We start from the raw sequence: 12,719 nt of genomic DNA, 5'->3' as shown, positions 1-12,719 counted from the left end.
TATAGTATTTGAATAGAACATGTGGCAATGATTAGATAATTCTATTCTTTAAATGCTATAAATTTTGTGCAATATGAGTTATAATATGAACGAAATATAATACTGTTAAGTGAATCTAGTGCCAGAGTGTCGCTATGGTAAACAAATACTAGAGTGAATTTTAAAGAATGCATTTATTCTATTGTGGTTTATTCGCTGTCGGCGAAGTAGATTTAATTCAATCCAATAAGTTTAAATGAAATTCAAGAAAAAATGCATATAATTTAATATTCCGTACAAGGAAGTCATGTGGTGTACACATCAGATTTTTTTTTCATTGTACACAAGAGGGAAAAAGGTCACATTCATTACTTTCATATAATTTTAACAAAGTGTAATGTAACAAAGTAAATATGTAAATTCACGCACATCTTAGGAAATTTTGAATAAAAAACTCTTGATTTTTTGCAGATGTGGCTAGAAATATGTCTACTTTAAGATGATGTTAAAAACTTTATAGATTATAATACAAAAATCGTTTTGAAAAATTTATAAAAAATACTTAAAAATACAAATTTTAAAAATAAATCATAAAAGATGTCTGAATTATATTTGGATTAAAACTAAATTTTAAATTCTTGAAGAATTAATCAAGTGAGGTTAATAAAAAAAGAGATAATAATAAATATATATTCAATTCAATTAACATTGAGGAGCTAAAATTTTGAAAGCTAATTTTTAAAAACTACTCGTGCGAATTTTACAAAACTTGGCAGTTTGGCATAATTTGAGTAGTAGAATCGAAATATGGAAAAAAAAAAAAATTAATGTTATTTCAGAAAATGTCTGATTTTGTGTCAAAATATCAATATAAAAAAATGATATATATAAATCTACTACATATACTAAGTCGTGCTTTCGAGATATGAAAAACCCTAGTTAAATTTCGTCAGTCGGTCGAGTAGAATGGAAGATGTAGAACTATTCCCTCTTTTTTTGAGGAGTGTACACATATGCATGTGTGTGTGTACACAGACCGATACTGACATACATACACATGTGCATGCATATATACGGGGGTTTTAAATTAAATAGTGGCAACTTAACCATGAAACTCGCTGAAGGGCGGGCATGCCCAAATAGGATATGGGAGCGATGAGGTGGCGCTGTTGTCGATGTGTTGATGTGTAGAATGCAAAAAACAGTCGATCTGCTTAGAAGGGTAGTTATTGTGTGGCGTTAAAGTGAGGAGTTTCGTTTCCATTACTCTAAAGCATGTTTTCAAAATGTGATCAGCGGTTGTGGCTTAAAATCGAGGTTGCCCGTGGCAAAAATGCAACAGAATGCTATTGAGGATTAGTGGAAGGCTGTGGCACAAATGCTTTACCATATAGGACAGCAGTACGATGGGTTCAAGCATTTCGTTTGGGTCGGATTGAGACTATGGATTTGCAACGCACAGATTGGCCCTCCATTCCTCAAGAGTGGATTGATATCCTAAGCAGTTTTCTTACCATAGACCGCCGATGGACTGTCCGAGAATTATCCTTAGAGGTTGGTCCGAGTCATCAAACGGTGTGGCACATAATGAAGAAATCTCTCAACATGAGGAGCATTGCTTTCCGCTGGGTTGCACATCGACTAACCAAAGTACAGAAATGGCACCGGTATGGACTGGCTGGTACCCACTTGGAGAGATACCTCAATGGAGGAAACTCATTTCTGCAGCGGATTGTCGCCATTGATGAGACATGGGCATGAGCCTATGCGCCTGAATTAAAGCGTCAATCAAATGAATAGCATCACCAAGGTTCGCCACATCCACAGAAATTTCAACAGGAACCCAGTCAGGTGAAGGTCATGCTGATTATGGCATATGACTGGGATGGTGTGATTCTTACACATGCTGTACCTGAAGGACAAACTGTCAGTGCAGATTACTATTGCCGATTTCTACATCACCATCTGCGTCCAGCTTTGCGGCACAAACGTCCACATTTATTGCACAACAATCTCCTTATCGTATTGCATGACAGTGCTCGTTGCCATGTCCCAAACAATGTCACTCTCCTTTTGCGACGGTAGCAGTGGGAAATCCTAGAACACCCTCCCTACTCACCTGAAATGACTTCAATGACGCTATTCCTTGTGACTTCGATCTGTTTCCGAAGTTCAAGGTCACTGATTTCATGATGTTTCATCTGTACCCCAGGCAGTAGGGCGCTCGGTCGCTCACATCAACAATCAACACCTTGCCACTGGTCTACAATTGCTTCCTGACATTTGGCAAAAGGTTATAAGCTTTGCTGGTGATTACATAGAAGGAATGTAATGCAATTGGTCTTGTAAGTTCATTAAAAATTGATTTATACCTATGTTGCTATTACTTAATTTACAGCCCTCATACATATCTTAATATGGTCTTAATAACAGAATACCACAAAAAATGTCTGCTTGCATCATACGAAGTTCAGTATCTGTTGCTAAATATAAAGAGACATATACAATTGAAGTGGATCTTGTAATATCTGCTGCTATCAATATGATAAATATAGCAATGAAATTTCGAGAATTTCTCTGTCAAACTGTACATAACGTTTTTGAAATTACCAAAGAATGATTTGAGTTATTTATTATTAAACTTAAGAGAGCTGAAATTTGCAATTTAGTTGGATGAAACAGCTAATATTTCAGAAATTACTCAGCTATTAGTATATGTCGGATACATTTACTAAAGAAAACATTGATGAAGAATTATTATTTTGTCGACCTTTGACAGAATGTATAAGAAAAGAAGACATAAGCATTAAAGTTGAAGGGGACAAAAATATTTGTTTTAAAGCATTTGTCAAGTTTCTAGTAATGAACATGTAACTTTTACATGCTGCCTATTCATTGAGAAGCTCTTGCAGCAAAATTATTAGCAATGAAACTAAAGGATGTGCTTCAGGATGCTGTCAAAATTATAAACTTTATTAAAAGCTTTGCCTTAACAACCATTTATTTTCAAATCTCTGCAAAGGAATCTGAATGTTAAAATTATTATTGTGCGCAAAGGTAAGGGGAGTATCAAGAGGGCGAAGTTTAAAAAGATATTAATCCTTTGAGCGTTACAGGTTTAACCCTGAAATTTCAAGGTTCCTCAAAATGTCATGAGTAAGTGGTATTTTCTTGATTTTAATTAGAAAATGACTCTCATTTTGTACCTTGATTCCTTGTCTTCCAATATACATCCAAACCAAAATCAGATACCCCAAAAGCTAGGAGAAATTTTCATGTATAATGAATATAGAAGGCAGCCTTCTATACGGAATTTTCCGGCCGTAACTCTAAGAGGGTTAAAAAGCAAAGTTATTATAATTATATTTTTTAAATCTGATCTTGCTGCTGTTTTACAAAATGACTTACAGTATCAAAGCTATATTATTTCTTAGATATTTTTTAGAAATTTAATAAATATATGTCATGTCTCTTCAAGGAATAATTAGCATATGTTTTTTGGCTCCCCCCCCCCAGGAATGATTATTTGGGAGCATAAGATGGAAAATTATTCAATCAAAATAGTTTTAGTATCGAAAGTTTTATAACTGAAAAAAAAAAAAAAAAAAAAATTATAGCACTTATTGGAAAAATTATTGTAGTATGCTGAAAAAACATAGAAACACAGTTTTGCTAATGCTTTAATATAAAATTTTGTCTTCAAAAAGTTACCTTAGATTCAAACACCATTTTTGATTTACATTCATGAGATTAATTGCCTACTGTATAAAGTCAAAAAGAAATTCGTTGAGCTGTCAAGTGACTGAAACTTAGAACTTGGATTCTACAAAGATCTTTGAATTCTGGATTGGAACTAAATTGAATTTCTCAGAATTTTTCTGAATGGACACAGTCTCACACAGTGAAGGTAAAAACCTGCTTTATTTCGAAAAGTGTTGCCACTGCTCGCTTTCAAATTGTAGAGTTTGTTAATAAAAATCTTGTAACTTTTACAAAATAGGAAATAAAAATAACGTTGTCAGATATTAAACATTGTATTATTACACAAGGTCATATTTTGTCATTGAAGAAAGCACACAATTTCATGTAACATTATTGTATGTTGAAAATTTGTCATTAATGTCAGCATTTTAAATAAATAGCTATATTATTACCATGCTATTTCTTTTATTGATATTGAGAAAAAGTTGTTATATTACATTAAATTTAAATCATGTCATATGTATTAACCTAAAATGTCAAAAGTTCTTGTTTTCTGGTTTGGCAACAAAAAATTATTTATGAATTGGTTGTTGCTTGGAAAAAATGAACTGAATTTATTCATTTTGAAATGTTTTTATGTATTTTCTTTTCAAGTGTACATAGAACTTATAAATTTTGTTTTGGCTGCAGCCCAGTGGTAATACATTAAAAAGAATGTTTCTCTCTGGAGAAAAATTAATTCAATTTAAAGACAAAGTTATTTATGTAATTAATTAACTCATAAAGGCAAGTGCAAAATAAAATATAAAATATTCTAAATTCTGTTATAAAAAAATGGTGGACAGTTTTAGTCATATAATGGGAGTAATTTTTGGAAGTAATTTTTTTTTAAGAGCAAAATTTTTCTAACTATGAGTATAGATGGCCAGGGGACCACATAAGAAGTTACATTTTTGTAATTTAAAAAAAAAAAAAAAAAAAAAAAAAAATTGAAAATATGTAAACAGATATTTCCATCATTTAAAACATTTTTTAATGAACAGTATGAATATACTACAAATGGTTGCAAAAATAAAGGTCAGGTAAAGAATTTTATTGACAAGGCATATATTATTATTTTATTCCAAAAGGCTCAAAATTGTGTAATTTATGATGATCTGTGTAATATGCTGAATCTATACGAATTGAATATATTAAATCTGTAGACCAAGATAAAACTAGAGAAAGTAATTAAGTACAAATAGCCCTCTTTTTATGCTAGTATTGCATTCTGGCGATAACACTGGTAATTAAATTCTCCTAAAATACCTCTCTTTTACATGATTTTTAAGAAATGGAAAAAGGCATATGCATGTGAATGATGTATAAATGAGAGGTATTTATAATTCTGGAATATATTTTATCCTCATACATCATGAGAATTTTGATTAATAATTTTTTATTTGATTTTAATATATTTTACACACAAAACATATGCTATGCTGCAGTAAATTAATATATGTGTTTTGTTGCATGATGCCAATTATATCTTCTGAAAAAATTATCAGCTTTTATCCAGAGTGCATTTCTAAAACTTTCAGCATTTGTTAATCATGGGGAAAGTATGAATATCAGTTTTAATGTGTAGATCAGCATATGTTTATCAACACATGATAACTTGAATAATGCCTAAATAATTTTTTTTTTTTAATATTAGTAATTGAATAGCAAAAAGTATGGTAACCTTTAACGCTGGCTTGGCGATGATTATAGATTTAAGTTAAATGCGCTAAGAAATGTTGACGAGGAAAAATTCAACAAACATTTTTTTCCATAAGCTAAAAACAGATTTTGTTAATGATACTCATGGACCAAAAGATTACATTTAGTGCTATTTGAATTAAGAATAACTGATTTGTTATTCTTATAAACCCGGGACCAGTGGCAAAGCTCGTATGGCCGCATCGTGCGCAAGAGTTTTGAAAAGACGAAAATTTTTTGAATTTAGAGAAGCATGAAACAGCAAAATTAAGGGATGACAAAATTTTTAGAATTTAGGGAAAGCATGGGGATCTAAAATTTAGGGGTGGCAAAAATTCAGAACTTAAGGAAGTGCTTGGTAGCAGAATTTTGGACCCCCAGAGATTATATCAGGTGGTAAGATATCTAGCACTGGCCCTCAATACGCCTTAAATATATGTGCGAATTTATTTATTCAGGACTTAAATAAGCCTTAAGCGTGTGCAAAAAATAGACACAAGTATAATAACTAAATTGATATAATTCAGGCTTAATTGCTTAAGTGCACTATAGAAGCAAGACAAAATTTAGTGGAAGAACTTATTTTTCATCACTAATCTCATGATACATAGCCAGTAATGTAAAGCGGACCTTATTAAGCTAGGCTAAAATTATACTTCACTGATTCCAAGGAATTTCAGTTAATGTAGCAGATTGCCCTGTTCCGTAACTTTCTGATTTGATCCAAGTTATTTTTTTGCTGGCTGTTCTTATTACAGGAATTTTATGAAAATTAAAGTTTGAACTTTCGATTATATCAAAAAGAGTTTTTAATTATGGAACAAAGCAAAAGCAGGATTTGATGTCCATTAAACAAAAAATGAAATCGCTGCAATAAATGGGTAAAGGTATATCTGTTTCAAAATTAAGCGAGTGGTATGGCATTGGAAAGTCAACTGCATATGACATAAGAAAAGAGAAAAAGGAATTTTTTGTGATTCCGACACCCCACTCACAATGAATAATAGAAAAATTATTTGTTATTCTAGAAGTGACGATCATGACAAAATAATGATTGAATGGTTTAGGCAGTGTCGCAGTGAGGGCGTGCCATTGACGGATACAGTGCTAATGGCTAAAGCAAAATATTTCATGAAGAAATGAGATTAAAAACCAAGTGCACATATTCGATTTGTTGGTTAACCAAATTTAAAAATCGCCATGGTATAAGGCAATTAAAAATTTCAGGTGAGAAAGCTTCAGCTTATTCTGAAGTTGCTGAACTACTAGCAGCTGAATTCATTGAATTCATTAATAGTGAAAAGTTATATCCAGAACAACTTTACAGTGCTGATGAAACTGGTCTTTTCTGACAATATGTACTGTGAAATGCATTGGCAAACTCAACAGAAAAGTGTCAAAGATTCTAAAGCGAAACTAACAATTTTAGCTTGCGCGAGTTCTGCAGAAATGCACAAGTATAAACTTTTCATAATCAGAAAAAATACACGAGCTTGAGCATTTAAAAGAGCAAAGAATTTCCTCGTTATATATCGAGAAAATAAAAAGAGCATGGATGACATAAGCGTTAATGAATGATTGGTTTAAAATCGTTTCCTACCCAAGGCTCGGCAACATTTGAATTCGGTTCATTTACCTGATGACGCAAAAAATTGTCCTGATTGTAGACACAAGTTCAGCTCATACTTCACTTAAAGTTTTAGTGAAAGATAATGTATCCATATTGGTCTTTCCTTCAAATTGTACATCCATCATTCAGCCTATGGATATTGTAATAGTGTACATGCTGAAATGCCAATATAAAGTAGCATTTTTAAAATCCATGTTAAATTTCTTGAAAAATGGCAAGACTGTTCAAGAATTTTTGAAATATTTTAGCATAAAATGTACTGTGAGGCACATCGCAAGATCATGGGAAGATGTCTCTCCAGATATTTTAAAAAATGCTTGGCATAATTTTTGGCCTGGTATCGTATTTCATGGTGAGGATGATAAAAATGATAGCCACAAATTTGAAAGTTTTCGGATTTCGCAAACAAAAGGTGAAATTTTCCAATTAATGGATTTTGTAAAGAACTATGGAGAAGCATTAAGAAATGAAGACAATATAATACACTGCTCAACATTGAAAATGCAACACCAAGAAGGAGTTGTCAGAAATTTATGCAAATTTTAGAGTAGACGCACGTCACCGAGTTATGCGAATGATGTGAAATGCGCAGCTCTCTGACGCATGTGAAGTAAGATATAAGGGAAGGAATGTGCAGAATGGGCAATATCTGTGTCGTTATTTCTGCCAGACGAATTATCGAAGAAAGTTGGTTTTTGTCCCGGAGGATACGTGTAATAGGAGAGAATACCAGGTCGCCGTCAATGGAGGCACTTCCAACAGATAGACGATTTTATGAGGGGTATGGTGATCGGACTGAGAAGGGGAGGTTGTTCCTTACAGCAAATCACAGCTGACCCCCACATAGATGCGAGCACGGAGCATCGGCTATGCCGAATATAGTGGGAACAAGGAAATGTGGGAAGAAGGAGGGGTGCAGGTGCAGCCAGAGTGACGTTAGCACGCGTGGATCGATGTATCCGCTGACAAGCTGTGGCGGTCCTGCAAGTCACTTGTACCGCGATTCTGCAGCATGTGCAAGATACCCTGGATGCTCCCGTGTCGACCAGAACCATTTCCCGTCGATTGGTTGAACGTGGCCTGCACTCACGGCGTTGACCCCACAGCATAGACGCAAACATTTAGAATGGTGCCGGACTGGAGCGATGTGGATGACAGAATGGCGAAATTTTGTCTTCTCAGATGAGTCACGCTTCTGTTTATCCAGTGAGAGTCGACGTGGAGACAGATTTAATCTTGCAGTAACTGTGAAACACCCCACCACGCAACAACATGGCATAATGGTTTGGGGCGCTATTGCCTACGATTCCAGGTCACTTCTAGTTCGTATTCAGGGCACTATGATGACCCAACGATACTTGGATAATGTACTGCGGCCGGTGGCAATCCCCTATCTTCAGAAGCTGCCTAATGCAATTTTTTCTGCAGGATAATGCCCGACCACACAGTCTTGCATCTGCCAGTTGTACAGTGCTTGCATCTGCCAGCATGCTCTGCAAGGTATACAGTGCTTCCCTGGCCATCGTACTCTCCTAACCTGTCACCAATGAAACGTGTGGGATGTGATTGGACGCCGTTTGCAGACTCTGCCTCTGCCTTGTTCAGAAGACGAACTGTAGCAAATGGTTGAAAGGGAATGGAGAGCCATCCCTCAGGACACCATCCGCACTCTTATTGACTGTATGCCTAGACGTGTTTCTTCATGCATCGCTGTCCGCGGTGGTCCTACATCCTACTGAGACGATGCTGTTCTCGCTCTGTATTCTGACTATTATTTTGAAATATTTTATTGCTGCTTGCTGTCTCTGTCTTTTTTCCAAATTTCATCACTTTCTGACCACTCCTTCTTAGTGTTGTATTTTCAATGTCGGAGCAGTGTATAAGTTTTTCATTGCGATGACAATGCCCCAATCATCAATCAATTAATGGATGGTGAAATTGGTAGTATGGTTCTAGATCCAGAAAATACCACTACTAATAGCAAAGAAACTGACAGAGAGGTTATTGAAAATGAAAAAGTTTCAATTGATAAGTTAGTCGGAATTCTCGACACAGCAATTACAAGACTTAAGCAAAATGGAACTTTGTAACAAGAAATATCTTCTATAGAATTAAAGAAAAACTATTAGAACAAAAATCAAAGCAACTTAAAAAATTTACATTTAAAGAAATGTTTCATAAAGTAAACAAACAAATATTTAGCCATTTTTTTTTGTAAATTTTGACACCTTTAGATCATAAATGCTTTATTCCTTCATAAATCATGATTTCATATTTTTAATTTTTTAATTTTTGCATGTCATCTGACTAGATTTGAACTGACGATCTAATATCCGGAAAAATCCGTAATCGCCAAAGTCTCGACGAGTCTGGATCTCAGACTTTCTACATGGACTGTATTATTTTTCTGTTTGGGAGCAACAACTAACCTTTCTTATAATGTGCTTTTGCTGATCATATAATCTTAAAATTCAATGGCTGCAATGTGTTTGTTGGCAGAAAAAAGCCCTGGATATGTGTCTGTTTTAGGACATTATATGAATACAGGCCATTAATCCCTTAGCAACAAGACTTTTCTAGCCTTTTTTTTTTGGCCACTATTTAGTCAATTTCTTTCAAGAAGTTCATTAAAATGCTGATTGCTGCCAGTCTTTTCACCATTTGCATGAGAATATGTCAATTTCTGTATGCTTCTGAAGCAGCAATATTTTAAGGATTTTGTCAGTATTTAGAGAAGAACATTTTTTGTTTTCATTCGCATTATTGTTTAAGACGGTATGCTTTCATTTGCTGTGTTTGCTATTTTTGCAGATTTCTCTTCTGAAATCCGGTATTTCATTTGCCAATTATCAGTAAAGTAAGCCTGTTTCATTGTAGTTAAAGATGTCTTTTATGTAATTAATACGTTGGGTAGGTCTGTGTAATCCACTGATTACACTCCATTAGTCAATCAGTCGCCGATTTGCATTTGATTATTGGACTTTTTCAACTAGACCTATCATTATAGGTCTAGGTGAATTATATAGTTCTAGGTGAATCATTATAGGTCTTTTTCTCTTAGACCTATCATTATAGGTTATTATCACCTAGGCTATCACTAGAATTTAGTGATGGGCTGCTAATGAAGTTGATGAAATTTTAAAGGGGTGAATGACGAACAAGGGGTTGATGCACTGGCATTTGATCAATGTAATCAAAATCCTTTGATTTCCAAAATAGTAAGGATAAAACTGATAATTAGTTTTTTATTAATGTAAAGTTACATCATGTGGTACTATTCTGTTAGAATGGTGTCAGTTAAAAATGTGCCGCTTTTTTTTGCTACCAGTTGTGGCCAAGTATAAAATCATGAAACATTAATAGAGATGAAAAGACTAAAAAAATTTTTTAAAAGAATTTTTTTTATGGAAATCATAAAAAATAATTCTTTTAAAAATTTCTTAATTCTTAAAGGAAGTAAATTTTAAAAAAATAATAATTTACAATATTAAGGTGACCTAATTTTCGGGAGGGCAAAGCGGGGCGCAGGGATCCAAATTTGGGTGGTGGTAGTGGGGAGGGGAAGAGAGGGCAGAAGCCCCCTCTGGAGGTGAAAATACGGAGTGAAAATTTTTTAGTGATTGTCCTCTAAGGCACTTTTGCTTTCATTTGCGAATTAGCGTGTGTGTTAAACAGACTCTATTATTGAAAGAAAAAATATTATCCACATCTCAGATTGAATTAATTATTAAATCAACAATCACGGACTTTGGTATCCTGACTGAGACAACTCAGACGCTTTCAATAAAAGCGAACAAAGAATTAAAAAAAGAAGTCGGAAAATAAAATTTTGTACTGCTTGAATGTGTCCATCCAGCACATGACGCTGCAAATGTATTAATTTGACGTGGATGATGGGCCTTCCTGATCAGCCGCTGATCTAGATAGATCATCCTGTGTAGGTGCTCTGTAGACGTATTTCATTGACGAATGAATGCTTCTAAGAAGTTTTGGCTCTTGTACAAGTCTTTGATAGACTTCATCACAGGAACTACAAGAACTGTCAAACTCAAAATTGCACTTCGCCATTATCATTGCTTGTAGTGTTTCCAGTTTTAACTTTGTCTTTTCAGTTGTCCATATGATATTCATAGACGAGAAAACTTTCACTGGCAGCGTTTGTCCCTGGAAGACACAACAAAAACTTCATAATTTTCTGGATTTGCACATATGGTACGTTTTTATCTTTGAAATGACAAAAAATTTCAGCCCATCAACAGTCAAGACTAGTTTTCTGACAATTTCAATCTGCAATCTTTTGTGGTGAAGTAAATCGCCTAATGTAGCTTGCTTTTTCAAATAACTCGTTATCATCGATGTCAACCTTCGGAATCTTCCACCCAAAAAGTTGCACCCTCTCTTGTACTTTTTTCCACGACGGTGGCTCCTTTAACGCAACCCAACTAAATGCATTTAGATCTTTGAATTGCTCATCCCTCTCTTTCAGATATCCAGCACAGTTGCAGTAAAAATTTACAATTGTTCTTATAATGTCATTTTTTCTTGCTAAACCTTCCTCTTCTAATTGGGTAATCAGCATACATGCTTCATTTGGCAAAAAGTTTTTTGCGCTTCTCTCAGTACGTTATGTATTAAATCATCCAGTTCAGAAGATACTTCCAATGCTGTTACAGTCTGTACTTCTATGTGCAGAATTGCCGCTAGAAACACCACAGCGATATTATGTATGAAATAGAGCCACAATTCAGCACAGGGATTCTAAAAAAAGTTGCGATTAGGGTGGGGCACTTCCCTTCTAACAAGAAATAAGATTTCAGTGCAGTAAACAATTTTAAAACTCTCTCTACTGCAGGCATCAGTGATAACCATCTAGTTTACCCATATCCTAAAATGCGCTGGTACTCTACACAGGCAAAGTTGCAAAAATCTTTGAATGACTCAACACAAACAGTTTAGATATAGAAATAATAATAAATTTTCATAATAACTGCTTCCATATCAATTTGCAAGCAATCTCCTGTTGTTTGGATTGCGTTGTGGACGATATGAGCAGCACAACCAGTGCCTAGCAGTTTCCTCCCGAGGGCATCTTTTAATACAGTACAAAGTCATAATTCGGACTCGTCGGGACTTCGGCGATTCCGGATTAGGAGTTTTTCCGGATTATAGATCATCAATTTAAATCTGGTAAGATGGCATGCGGAAATTATAAAATTAAAAATATGAAACCGTAATTTATGAAATAAAGAGCAATTATAATCTAAAGGGTATCAAAATTTACAAAAAAAAAAAAAGCTCAATATTTATTTGTTTACTTTATTAAACATTTCTTTCAATGTAAGTTGTTTTGTTTTATGTGCTAGTACTTTCTCTTTAATTCTATAAACAGACATAATTTCTTGTTCAGTTAGAAAGTTCCGCTGTTCAAGTCCTGTAATTGCTGTGTCAAGAATATCGACTAATTTGTCAATCGAAATTTTTTCATTTTCACTAACCTCTCTGTCACTTCTTCATGCCTTTATCCATTTTTTGTAGCAATTCCACTTTTTGTTTGATGAACATTGAAACATGCTTTCGCTTTGTAGACCCTTTGGCAGCTCCAGAATCGAAAACTCTTTTTGACATAATCGAAAGTTCAAGCTTACTTTTTATAAAGTTGCTCTAACAG

At 34.2% G+C, this 12,719-nt stretch overlaps 1 protein-coding gene across 1 annotated transcript in view; it reads left to right on the top strand.

Annotated features, from left to right (window-relative positions):
- Positions 1-1,848: 1,848 nt before the first annotated feature.
- LOC118180139 (uncharacterized) overlaps positions 1,849-12,719 on the top strand; it is a 108,419-nt gene continuing 97,548 nt past the window's right edge. The window contains exon 1 of the mRNA XM_085825150.1: positions 1,849-2,001. Coding sequence (XP_085681276.1) covers positions 1,849-2,001 — 153 coding nt within the window. The remainder of the gene's footprint in view (positions 2,002-12,719) is intronic.

Source organism: Stegodyphus dumicola, chromosome 10, assembly GCF_044657685.1.
Source record: "Stegodyphus dumicola isolate Sdum_Otavi_A_Nest chromosome 10, ASM4465768v1".
Lineage (NCBI taxonomy): Eukaryota > Metazoa > Arthropoda > Arachnida > Araneae > Eresidae > Stegodyphus > Stegodyphus dumicola.
The sequence above is the reverse complement of the archived record's forward strand: the minus strand, read 5'-3'. Positions and strand labels throughout refer to the sequence as shown.